Source organism: Macaca mulatta, chromosome X, assembly GCF_049350105.2.
Source record: "Macaca mulatta isolate MMU2019108-1 chromosome X, T2T-MMU8v2.0, whole genome shotgun sequence".
In the NCBI taxonomy this organism is placed as follows: Eukaryota; Metazoa; Chordata; class Mammalia; order Primates; family Cercopithecidae; genus Macaca; species Macaca mulatta.
This window is the reverse complement of record NC_133426.1, coordinates 78,091,010-78,104,229: the sequence shown is the minus strand read 5'-3', so window position 1 is coordinate 78,104,229 and position 13,220 is coordinate 78,091,010. Positions and strand designations below refer to the sequence as shown.

At 49.5% G+C, this 13,220-nt stretch overlaps 2 protein-coding genes across 3 annotated transcripts in view; one reads left to right on the top strand and one right to left on the bottom strand.

The window, feature by feature from the left end:
- Window positions 1–262: 262 nt before the first annotated feature.
- On the top strand, window positions 263–1,359 carry CXCR3 (C-X-C motif chemokine receptor 3; the record flags this gene model as incomplete). Its single annotated transcript, NM_001145040.1, is given in 1 exon segment — window positions 263–1,359. A coding segment is annotated over 1 exon segment (1,097 nt), but the record flags the coding sequence as incomplete, so codon positions are not given.
- Window positions 1,360–3,760: 2,401 nt separating this feature from the next.
- Window positions 3,761–13,220, bottom strand: part of GCNA (germ cell nuclear acidic peptidase) — a 36,076-nt gene continuing 26,616 nt past the window's right edge. For both annotated transcript variants that reach the window (XM_015127668.3, XM_077989564.1), the window contains 5 exons: window positions 12,380–12,455; window positions 8,508–8,652; window positions 6,804–6,942; window positions 4,792–4,996; window positions 3,761–4,486 (listed from right to left, as the gene is read on the bottom strand). In XM_015127668.3, the coding sequence (XP_014983154.2) occupies window positions 4,366–4,486; window positions 4,792–4,996; window positions 6,804–6,942; window positions 8,508–8,652; window positions 12,380–12,455 (686 nt within the window). In that variant the 3' untranslated portion in view covers window positions 3,761–4,365. The remainder of the gene's footprint in view (window positions 4,487–4,791; window positions 4,997–6,803; window positions 6,943–8,507; window positions 8,653–12,379; window positions 12,456–13,220) is intronic.

The window sequence follows — 13,220 nt, the reverse complement described above, 5'->3', positions numbered from 1 at the left end:
ATGCTCTTTCTCCTGCCCAGGGGTCCCTGGGCCTATGGGATCACCCAGAAGAGTTCAAGAGAAGCAGTCTTTGAGAAGGGAAGTTACCATTCCAGAGCCCAGGCTGAGCGGATGGAGTTGAGGAGGTATGGCCCTGGAAGACTGGCGGGGACAGTTATAGGAGGAGCTGCTCAGAGTAAATCGCAGTCTAAATCAGACTCAGTCACAAAGGAGTTCCTGGCGGGCCTTTACACAGCCCCTTCCTCTGCGTTCCCTCCCTCACAGGTGAGTGACCACCAAGTGCTAAATGACGCCGAGGTTGCTGCCCTCCTGGAGAACTTCAGCTCTTCCTATGACTATGGAGAAAATGAGAGTGACTCGTGCTGTACCTCCCCGCCCTGCCCACAGGACTTCAGCCTGAACTTCGACCGGGCCTTCCTGCCAGCCCTCTACAGCCTCCTCTTTCTGCTGGGGCTGCTGGGCAACGGCGCGGTGGCAGCGGTGCTGCTGAGCCGGCGGGCAGCCCTGAGCAGCACCGACACCTTCCTGCTCCACCTGGCTGTGGCAGACACGCTGCTGGTGCTGACGCTCCCACTCTGGGCAGTGGACGCTGCCGTCCAGTGGGTCTTTGGCTCTGGCCTCTGCAAAGTGGCAGGTGCCCTCTTCAACATCAACTTCTACGCAGGGGCCCTCCTGCTGGCCTGCATCAGCTTTGACCGCTACCTGAACATAGTGCACGCCACCCAGCTCTACCGCAGGGGGCCCCCGGCCCGCGTGACCCTCACCTGCCTGGCTGTCTGGGGGCTCTGCCTGCTCTTCGCCCTCCCAGACTTCATCTTCCTGTCGGCCCACCATGACGAGCGCCTCAACGCCACCCACTGCCAGTACAACTTCCCACAGGTGGGCCGCACGGCTCTGCGGGTGCTGCAGCTGGTGGCTGGCTTTCTGCTGCCCCTGCTGGTCATGGCCTACTGCTATGCCCACATCCTGGCCGTGCTGCTGGTCTCCAGGGGCCAGCGGCGCCTGCGGGCCATGCGGCTGGTGGTGGTGGTCGTGGTGGCCTTTGCCCTCTGCTGGACCCCCTATCACCTGGTGGTGCTGGTGGACATCCTCATGGACCTGGGCGCTTTAGCCCGGAACTGTGGCCGAGAAAGCAGGGTAGACGTGGCCAAGTCGGTCACCTCAGGCCTGGGCTACATGCACTGCTGCCTCAACCCGCTGCTCTATGCCTTTGTAGGGGTCAAGTTCCGGGAGCGGATGTGGATGCTGCTCTTGCGCCTGGGCTGCCCCAACCAGAGAGGGCTCCAGAGGCAGCCATCGTCTTCCCGCCGGGATTCATCCTGGTCTGAGACCTCAGAGGCCTCCTACTCGGGCTTGTGAGGCCAGAATCTGGGCTCCCCTTTCACCCACACAGTCTGACTTTCCCGCTTTCCAGGCTCCTCCCTCCCTCTGCTGAGCCAGTTCTGGCTCTCCCCACATTCTCGCTCCCGGGACTCACTGGCAGCCCCAGCACCACCAGGTCTCCAGGGAAGCCACCCTCCCAGCTCTGAGGACTGCACCATTGCTGCTCGTTAGCTGCCAAGCCCCATCCTGCCGGCCGAGGTGGCTGCGTGGAGCCCCACTGCCCTTCTCATTTGGAAACTAAAACTTCACCTTCCCCGAGTGCTGGGAGTACAAGGCATAGCATAGAGGGCGCTGCCCCACGAAGCCGCAGCCCAGGCCTCCAGTTCAGCAGTGACTGTGGCCATGGTCCCCAAGACCTCTATATTTGCTTTTATTTTTACGTCGAAAATCCTGCTTAAAACTTTTCAATAAACAAGATCGTCAGGACCAGGGCGTGTTCGTGCATCATTACAGCCAGCCCACCTGGGCTCCAGGGGCACTTCTGCTTCTCCCTGCCTGGCCCTGGGTCTGTGCCAGCCCATCCTGCCTTCATCAATGTCTGTCTGCAGCTTTGTCTCCACCCCCGTGGGCACTCCTGTTCTACTCACAGGGAAACACCCAAGTACATGGGTGCAGAGTGACCAGTTAGGCAGCTGGTTGACATAATTGGGGAAGGGGCCATCAGACATGAACACGAGAGCTCTGCACTCCAGCAGCTCAGGACAGGAGGCAAGATGTGTACGAAACTACTGAAACCCAGCAGCCTGGGCCATGGGGCAAATAAGTGGCACAGTGAACCCACAGCTCAGGGCACTGAAGGTTGGAGCCATTTGGGAAGGCTTCTTGAAGACTTAAAGGGCAGGTATTTTCAGGCATAAGGGAGGGTAGTAGCAAAGGTGGGAAGGCTGAAAGTAAGACTGAAAGGTTAATTTGGGATCAGGTGATGATATTGGAGACCATTCAGAAGGCCCTACTGGTTTTTCAGGTGAGTGATACAAGCGCTTACTAGGGAAATGGCTGCGGGCTTGAAGAAAAGCAAGGCCAGATGCTTGCCAACAGTCATTAGCACACAGCCACCTGGAGGCGGGCTGTGGGGAGCATTTTTCCAGGACTATCAATGAGGCTGAAGTGAGGGGAAGAAATAACTGGGGTTTCCCAGAAAGGCAAGTGACAGGGCTACTGAGTTAAAACAGAAGGTGACGGGTGGGTCTACTGCACTGTCAGTGCCCCCTAATTAAGTCACCAATGTGCTAGGATCCAGTTTCACAGGCCAGCTAGGCCCCTGCTGAAACTTCAGATACGGCTGGAGGTGGGAATGGGGAGGAAGAATCTCAAGAGTTAGCTGGGGAAGCTCGTCCCACCATATAAACACACCATCCCTCTTTGTGGCCACTAGACACTCCAAGCTTTTACAAAATGAAGAAAGGCAGGGAAATGACAGAACGCACCCTGCCTAGAAAAAGTATCAGGGTAGTCAAGATGCTTGTGGCCGGCTGAAAATGTGGCCTCCAAGACGTCCACGCGCACCACTGCACTCCAGCCTGGGCGACAATAAATAAATAAATACATACATACATACATACATAAAAATAAAAGCGAAAGAGGGAGGCAGCAGGGGAGTCAGAGAGGGAACTGTTGCTGCCTCTGGAGGACGGGACCATGAACCCAGGAAATGTGAGCAGCCTCTAAAAGGCAGAAAAGGCTGGGTGAGGTGGCTCGCACCTGTAATCCTAGCACTTTGGGAAGCCAAGGTACGTGGATCACTTGAGGTCAGGAATTTCAGACAGCCTGGCCAACACAGTGAAACCCTGTCTCTACTAAAACTACAAAAATCAGCTGGGCATGGTGGCAGGTGCCTGTAATCGCAGCTACTCGGGAGGCTGAGGCAGGAGAATCACTTGAACCCAGGAGGCAGTGGTTGCAGTGAGCCAAGACCGTGCCACTGCACTCCAGCCTGGGTGACAGAGTGACTCTGTCTCGGAAAAAAAAAAAAAAAAGGAAAATACAAGGCAACAGATGCTCCCCCAGAGCCTCCAGGAAGGTACACAGCCCTGTCAACACCCTGATTTTAGCCCAGTGGCACCAGTGATGGACTACCTGACCGCCAGAACTGTATATGTGTGTTGTTTTAAGCCACTATGCTTGTGGTAATTTGTCGTGGCAACCATAGGAAATGAATACAATGTGGATCCCAGTCCATATCCTGAATTGCTCCAAGAAGTAGGGAGGCTGCTAAGTCCTTATGGGCTGTCACAGAAGCCAGAGAGAAACACGGAGTGCAGCGTACTCCTCTAGACAAGTCCTGGAGGGCTTCAGATGTCCGGAGTCTTGGACAAAAGACCAGAGGGTCTGTTCTGCTCTAGGTGCAGGGAGTCAATGAACAGACTTTGCTAACAAGTGAGATGCAGAAAACTTTATTTTTTGATTACATGGCTCAGATAGTTTCAATCAATACCATCAGCAACGAATTTTATGAAACACGTTTGTCTTTCCTGTCTACATAGATGTCACAGTAGCCCTGGTATTTAAGTGTTGCCTCTAAAACTTGTCCTCTTTCCAGCGTTCTCCTCTTTCTCTCAACCTGCCACTCTTGAAAACTCACTTTTCTTTTGCATTTTGTCCTACATGTGAAAAATATGGAACTCAAGTAAGACCCAAGGTAGATCCCAAGGGCTTCAGAAATACCCTGTCAAGGGCACAGAATAGTTAGCAACAGAGTCCCTGGTTAAGATCAATTATCATTAATAACATGAATCTTAAATTCTACTACTACTTACTTAACAGTACCTAAATTCTAATATTCCTAACTTCACAAAAACAAATTTTTCTAAAACTTCTTACCAGTAAAGGATATAGCTCACATGAATATACTCTCAGATAACTTTAAGAATTCTTCACTGCCTTGTAATTCCTGCCAAGTGTTTTCATCATATCCCCGTGGCTAATCCTAGCCATCTCCTGCTTAATTTTTCTATAATACTTCTGCACATACACAGCAAATGGTCATACGTGGGGCACAGAACGGGTCCCATGTTTCTGAGTTAACGGCACCATGACCAGAGACCCCTTGCATTTGCCACAGAAGAAGCGGCTGGTGTCCAGCGATTTGGTGTAGCGGCCAATCCTGGGAAGGAAAGGAACAACACACAACAAAAGAATCAGTCACTGCACCTCAGCATCGGCTCTGAGATGTTGGCCTTGGGCCCAAAGCAATAATTTTCTCTGGGTTGTCAGAGACCCAGGCACCAAGTGGCAGCAGTGGTCAGACCGGCTCAAATTACTGAAGAGAAAGGAGAAAGAGAACATGGAAAGGAGGAGAGAGGTTCTCCTCCTCAATTCAGACAGCCATCTACTTATGAAATCACTCAAGAGCCACTTGGAGGCCCCAGCAAAACGTAACTGGGAAAAGTCTGAGGAGAAGAGTCTTACCTGGTTTTGCACCCAGTACATTCATAATGGACCTTGTAGTTAATCTTATAGTTATGGCAACGGGTGACCTTGGGCAGCTCCGGGTGTATCCTGTTGGATTTCCTGGCATAATACTTCCATGTGTCACCATGAGAATCACGGATACCATCAATCAGCCAGGAGGCAGCATGGCATATTTCATGGATCAAAGTATCCCGGATTCGGTCTTGAAAGAAGAATGAAAAGAAATTGTGAGCACTAAAACCAATACTCTTTTTTTTTTTTTTTTTTTCTTTTTTGAGACAGTCTTGCTTTGTCGCCCAGGCTGGAGTGTAATGGCGTGATCTCGGCTCACTGCAACCTCCACCTCCCGGTTTCAAGTAGCTGGGATTACAGGCGTGCACCACCATGCCCGGCTGATTTTTTGGTCTTTTGTTTTAGTAGAGACGGGGTTTCGCGATGTTGGCCAGGCTGGTCCCGAACTCCTGACTTCAGGTGATCCACCCACCTCAGCCTCCCAAAGTGCTGGGATTACAGACGTGTGCCACCACACCCGGCCCCAATCCTCTTCTTATCTGCTACCCAACAACCCCTCGACTTTCAGCCCCACCAGACACAAGGTTATCTTACAGAAGCACATGCAGGTAAGTATGAGTGTTACCTTCCCAGGATTCTCAAAGTGAATAGTGAACCTACTTCAACCCGATATTGTTTACGGCAAAGAGCCTTCGGTGAGCAGGTCTTTTCAGAGCAGCTCCAACATGCTCATTTTTTTGTGAGGCACTTCTAGAAAAATATCCAGACAAGATCTAGTTTCTGCCCTCCAGGAACAGAGGTGGACAGGGTGGGGAGCAATCGCTATGGCCGTGGGATTTGGTTAGAAGCTCCTGGCCGGGCGCGGTGGCTCAAGCCTGTAATCCCAGCACTTTGGGAGGCCGAGACGGGCGGATCACGAGGTCAGGAGATCGAGACCATCCTGGCTAACCCGGTGAAACCCCGTCTCTACTAAAAAATACAAAAAACTAGCCGGGCGAGGTGGCGGGCGCCTGTAGTCCCAGCTACTCAGGAGGCTGAGGCAGGAGAATGGCGTAAACCCGGGAGGCGGAGCTTGCGGTGAACTGAGATCCGGCCACTGCACTCCAGCCTGGGCGACAGAGCGAGACTCCGTCTCAAAAAAAAAAAAAAAAAAAAAAAGAAGCTCCATGGTGAAATTGGGATCTCAGGGGTTCTTACTAATTGATTGAATTTAGAAAGGCCATTCTGGGTATGGCAAAACATGAGTATATGGCACATTTTTAAAAACATTTTGGAGACTGAGTCTTGCTATGTTGCCCAGGCTGGAGTGAAACTGCTATTCACAGGTGTGATCATAGTGTACTACAGCCTCGAACTCCTGGGCTCAAGCGAGCCTCTCACCTCAGCCTTCCAAATAGCTGGGACTACAGGTGTGTGCCACCGCACCCAGCCTGTGGTATGTTTTGAAGGCCAGTGTGAAGACAGCCTGTCTGGGGCGTGGGCTAGTGGTAGAATACTGAGAGACAAGATTGGCCAAGCCAAACAGGAGCACATTACAATGGCCTCAAAAGCCAGGCTCTAGGCCTTGAAAAGCCCTGGTTTCTCAGCAGGAAAGCAATGTAGTTACATATGGGAGACGAAATGGAGCAGGGATGAGGGCCTGTCCTTGGATGGAGGCACAGATAGAGAAGGAATGGTGAGCTACTGTGAAGGAAGATTTGGTGACTGGCTAGACATAGGGGACCTTGAACCTCAGCTCCTGAGAGAATGAAGATGCTACTGCTGGCAAGGGGGAAATGCAGAGAGAAAGGCAGGCCTGGTATAAAGATCGATGGGTTTGATTCACAGGGATGGTGAGACATCCAATAACTATGTCCTCTAAGCAACACACAGCATGCCTGCCCACCCAAGAATGACAGTTCGAGCTGTGACACAGGCTACCAGCTAGGAGTGATTTCATAGGCACAGTGTCAGAAGGAAAGAGCATAGTAGTGAAGCTACCACACTCCTGCCATCACCTGCAGAGTCGCAGACTTTCAAGCCAATCTGGATCTCGGCAAAGCGCTGCCTCTTTGGGTGCCACATCTCACCAGTGCTGCATGAGCCAGCAGTTTTCAACATCTTGTTATTCCAGCCTATCCGTAGTTTCTCTGGCAGCTGAGAATGAAAAGCAAATGGAAGGAATCAGAAAGCAGTTTTGTTTTGTTGTTGTTTTTTTGAGATGGAGTTTTAGCTCTTGTTGCCCAGCCTGCAGTGCAATGGCACAAACTAAGCCCACTGCAACCTCTGCCTCCCAGGTTCAAGTGATTCTCCTGCCTCAGTCTCCCAAGTAGCTGGGATTACAGGCGTGCACCACCACACCCAGCTAATTTTTCGTATTTAGTAGAGACAGGGTTGCACCATGTTGATCAGGCTGGTCTCGAACTCCTGACCTCAGGTGATCCGCCTGCCTTGGTCTCCCAAAGTGCTGGGAATACAGGCGTGAGCCACCATGCTGGGCCCAGAAAGCAGTTTTAAGCAGACCAGAAAATATTAACTCCAGAGTTTTTTACCCTCTAATAAAAAGGAAAAGGAACTTTCTCCCCCAGGTTCTTGGCTCACAGCAAGTTTGAGAAGAAATTTATTCAAAGAGAATACAAATCAAAACATTCTGAGGAGAATAAAAGCCGCATTGAAGTCTGGGTAAAGACAATAAACAGGCAATCAGGACACAAGGGAGACTGATAGAACATGTGAGTGCAGGACTTGGGCTCTCTTGTCCTTGGTGCAGCCAAGGAGAGAAGGACAACCCTGCTGAGGTGGGCGAGGCTGAACTGAAAATGCAACTCAGAACACTTCAGGTTCCACCCATCTGATGTGACATCACTGTCATCCGGAAGGGCACCAAAGGCTGGGGAACCTTTAGGAATATGTAAGAACTTCCCTCCATAAAGTGTTGTCACCAGAGATGATAAAGTCTGAAAAATCTAATGACTAACAGGTCTCTCTGCCTCCAGATTTTATCCAATCCAGTCCATACCCACAGGTTACTGTCAGGTTAATTTCTTTCAGCAGGTTAATTTCATTCACTCCCTGATGCACCCCATCCCTGTGCAGTGCTGCCTACTCACGTAAATTTCACCTCCTCCAACCTGATTCCCAAGGCCCTCCAGTATCCAGTCCTACACTATCAAAAAATAAGAGCTTACTATGTCCTAGACCCTGTTCTAGGCACTGTATGTGTATTAACTTATGGAAGGGTAACAATAATCCTGTAAGGTAATATGTACCGTGTTGTCCCCATTTTACAGATGAAGAAACTGACGGAAACTGAGGTCAAGTAACTTGTTCAAGGTCACACAGCTCTTTTTCCATTATCCTTCCACAAGAATCGTCTCTTCCTGATTGTCAAGCCTCAACTCTCCCTCTCCCCCATCCTGTTGTTCTCGCCACTTACCATCCTTTAAGAAGCAGAGTCTCACTTCCTCCAGGTAATCTTACTTCCTGGCTGTTGAGGCTCTCAGTGATTTCTCCCTCTGCTGATCTCCTGTGGTAATAGCCATCTGTCCTATACATTATAACTCATACACATTCTCTATTGCTTTCACCTGTGCCAGGGCTCATCTCCCAACCTCAACCGCCTCTGCTCAAGGGCGGGAAGTATATATGGTTAGTGCACCTCACAGCACCAAGAGTACTGGTGTATAGTAGGTGCTCAATCAGTGCTCATTCATTGATCCTACCTTTTTATCACAGACGGATCTGTTAAACAGATCATAGATTCTCCGAACCAATTCATCCCTATTTCGCTTTAAATTTTTTCCAGAGTATTTCTTTGATTTTTCAAGGCCATGCAAGAAACATCCAGGGACTTTGCACTTACGAGTCCTGTAAAGATAAATTCAGCTGAAGTTTATGTAGCTCAAGAGAGAGAAGGAATGCACATGTAAGCGTCTTGTCAAGACCTGTCGCTCCCTCTTCCATCCAGCTCCTTAGATGAGGGCATTTCCCAAGCCTTCATTTGCAGCCTTTTCTCTTCACTCTTTGCAACCCTCAGAGGTATAAAGCCCATGGTTTCAACCTCAAAGACACTTATCCCCACATCTGTATCTGCACTCTGGAGCTCTCCTGAGACCTAGTTCTGAATTTACAACTGCCCAGTGCAAACTTCCAACTGACTAACACGAATGTATCTCCAGCTAAACATGTGTTCAATTATCAAACTTGTGTTACAATTGGCTGAACAACCTCAAAGACATTTTTAAATTCCTTTTCTCGGCCGGGCGCGGTGGCTCACGCCTGTAATCCCACCACTTTGGGAGGCCGAGGCGGGTGGATCACGAGGTCATGATATCGAGACCATCCTGGCTAACACAGTGAAACCCCATCTCTACTAAAAATGCAAAAATTGGTCGGGCATGGTGGCGGGTGCCTGTAGTCGCAGCTACTCAGGAGGCTGAGGCAAGAGCATGGCGTGAACCCAGGAGGCAGAGCTTGCAGTAAGCCGAGATCGCGCCACTGCACTCCAGCCTGGGCAACAGAGCGAGACTCCGTCTCAAAAAATAAAATAAAATTCCTTTTCTCTCTTTATTGGGCACAGAGACAGACTATCTTCTTCACACTTTCTCTTCAGCCCCTCCTTTCCATCCCCCTGGTTCCTACTCTAGTTCAAGTTCTTGTCCTACCCTTTATGCCTGGATATGAGAACATTCCAGTGTTCCTTACCTCCAGGCTCTTTCTCTTCTCATCCAATCACACACACTCCTCCAGATTCATTTTGCAGGCCATGATCCAATTACTGTCCCCCTCTGGTTTTTCACTGCCTGGCCTGATATTCATGGCCAGGGTCAACCCTGTCCAAAGCTCTATTCCCAGCTACCACTGCCACTCTAGCCAAAGTGGGCAACTTAAATGTTTCCTGGACACAAATCGCAATTTCCCACATTTGTGCCTCGGCACAATCTATTTTCCCACGGCTTACAATGACTACATCTCCACCACTACTGAGAATAACCATCTGCGCAGCACTTTATCATTCGCAAAGAACTTCCTTTTGCATTGTCATATTTAATCCTCACAACCGCCCTTCAAAGAAGCTATTACTATTTTTACGATCTCCACTGTGCTCAGAGGTCAAGTGACTTGCCCAACGGTCACAGAGACAGTGAATCTCCTGATCCAAATCTCATGGTCTTTTGATTAAACCACTATCGCTGCCCCATCTTTCAAGGCCTAATTCAAATGGCACAGAGAATAATGCTGAGCACATAAAGGACTCATACTGCAATAGCTACCATTTAAACAGAAGCATTTTTATCTTAGCTGGAACAGTCCACTAAGTCCAGAGATGAGCCCAAAGAGCTGGAAAGATAAAAGGGGAGCAAACGCAGCAAGTTTCTGACTTAACAGAACTCCTAAGACTGAGATTTTGCCAGAACAGTTATTAACCCTTAAGTCACAAACTAAACCCTACGTGAGGAAGTTGGGCTGCAGAGGGGAAGTACCAGACAAGACAGAGGTTACGGAAGGGTCTTCATCCCAAGCCTGAAATGGGGGACTGAAATATTTCTGCCTCCAGTTACTTAGGTCTGAAAGCAAACTTACATCAGTATGTAAGGTGGCGGATGCAAACCTGAACCCTCTGCAGACTTTGGCAGAGCCCAGACCCCTGTGTGTTTGTGCTCACAGAACGCCAGCCTTGTGGCTCAGCATACTTTCACCTCAAGGCCTGTGGCTCTTTACTGCAGACTGAGCACCTTCACATCACAGGAACCGACAAGACCCCAAACTGGGAAAATCAGACACTATGACCAGCAAGCAGCCTACACAGGAACAAGGCTAAGCATAACAGGAAGCCTCCAGACGACACAGGAAGTGCTAAACAACAGTTAAGAGTCCAAATAGGCTAGCCTCCTTTGGATAATGCAGACTGACAATGACACCAAGGGACAGCTTTTCCCTTCTTTTGTCACGCTCTAGCAAAGCAACCTGGGAGCTACCCAAGACACATGTCCCTGGAGGCAAAGTAGCTTAAATATGTAGTTAGGAGCCTGGAGCAGAAACCTTCCTGAAAGGGGATCCAGCTAAAAGAGCACTTGGCAAGCTGCTACCGGCTACCTCAGCCAGTGCAGAAACAGACAGCCCTTCTGTTCAGGTCCAGGGTAAGCTGGTGCCCCTATGCCTGACATAATCAGTCTTTTTCCCCTCCCTTAAGATATACTTATTGTCCCCAAATATTCGTTAAAAAATAACATAGTCTGGCCGGGCGCGGTGGCTCAAGCCTGTAATCCCAGCACTTTGGGAGGCCGAGACGGGCGGATCACGAGGTCAGGAGATCGAGACCATCCTGGCGAACACGGTGAAACCCCGTCTCTACTAAAAAAATACAAAAAACTAGCCGGGCGAGGCAGCGGGCGCCTGTAGTCCCAGCTACTCGGGAGGCTGAGGCAGGAGAATGGCGTAAAAACCCGGGGGGCGGAGCTTGCAGTGAGCTGAGATCCGGCCACTGCACTCCAGCCCGGGCGACAGAGCCAGACTCCGTCTCAAAAAAAAAAAATAAATAAAAAAAATAACATAGTCCTTCAAATACATTCCTTGTCTTGTAAGACAATTCAGATGTGAGTATACATTACTCTTCAATGAAAGTAAAAACAAAGAAAATTATGCAAATTAGCTGGGCGTGGTGGCGGGCGCCTGTAGTCCCAGCTACTCAGGAGGCTGAGGCAGGAGAATGGCGTGAACCCAGGACGTGGAGCTTGCAGTGAGCCGAGATCGCGCCACTGCACTCCAGCCTGGGCGACAGAGCGAGACTCTGTCTCACAAAAAAAAAAAAAAAAGAAAAAAGAAAAAAAAAAATTATGCTTACTATATCAAATTTTTAAGGGAAAAACTAAGAAATTCCTGGAATCTAAATAAGAAAACACATTAATTTTTTGCCTTAAGTATTAACATGTCTTTGGTCTACAGGATCAGTTGTTGTTTTCAGTATCAACTATATATAGCTTAATAAAAATAAAGGAATGATAAGCAATCCATTTCATCCTAACATTTAAGCTGAAAAATTCATAAGGATATACATAGTAGTAACAGTAACTGGGTTCAGCCAAAGCACTAGAAAAACCTGGAAGACAATCTTGACCACTCTCCCTCCAACTCCAACAGATCAATGTGTTGCCTCTGCCTTCTCACCATTTCCAGTGCCTTTGCCTTGGTTTAGCATAAACTGGTGGCCACGAAGCTATATCAAGCCTGAAAAAAAGTGTCTTGCTTGGCTACACATAGTTCTTTGATCTGAGTTGAAGGCCATGGGCAATCTCAGAGGCCAGAGCTGCTGTGGGTGCAGAAAGGCCCCCTCTATCCAGGTAACTGCAGGCACCTTGGCGGAGAGCCCATGCCCAGCCTCAGAGAGTGGGGAAAGAAGTGGGAAGGGAGCCAGTGGGTGGTATTCTCCCTTGCTTGGGCCCTCCTACTGAAGGACAGAAATCTTGTCCCCCCCATTCCATCGCAGCCAGACTCCATCTCCTTATAGACAACCCCCATCCAAGTGCCCAGTGGACTGCCCAGTGTGACAACTGTGCAATAAATTCCTGTTCAACGGAACATGGGTAGTACATACCTAGTTTTGCGTTTTTTAACTTTTGCCGCACCGTGTTTCTTCTTTGAAGGTCCACGCTTCTTACGTCCTTTACCAGCTGAAAAAATAATAGGTTACTTGTACCCCAAAAATTGGTACCATCAAGAGACTAACAGAAAGGTAAACCCAAAAGGAGCCCTCACTGCCAAGCCCAGTGCAACATCTCTAAACAAAACTGTCTGAAGTGGCATACTGCCGCTGTCATCATTCTCAACCATCTCACCCACGTGAATTACAGAGCTGCCAGCAGCATGAGCTGGGCAGGATTCTGTCACAGGCACCAAGGACTATGAAGGTCCAGGAGTGTGCCCTTAGGAAGCTAGGTGGTGTGGGCAACTGAAGCGTGCACAGTCGAAGGGGTGGTACGGTACAGCTCACACACCTGCTCCGATGAGTGGCTCATATCCTAGGCAGCACCTTCACTCAGTGTGCAGGGCAAGGCAGATCTTTCTGCCTGGGCCTAGGACCCATCCTGCCAGCTGCTCTAGCTAAAGGCTTATGTACAATAGTCAGTGTCATTCATATATCCAAAAAATTTATTGAACCTCTATCACGTGCCAAGCACCAGGCCAAACCCTGAGAGAGAGTAAAAGATGAGGAAGAGTCCTCCCACGAAGAGGCTCACAGTCTACCGGGGCGGGGTAGGGAAGGGGACCGACTCAGGAACATATTCTAACAGTATGACTAGTGCTTTCGTAGAGATGGGCTCTAGAACTTTGGTAACTCAGGAGACAGGAGCCACTCTGACTCACGACTTCATAGAGGAAGTGATCATTGGGCTGGGTCCTAAGAAAAATAAGACATCCTCAGAACAGAAAGTTCA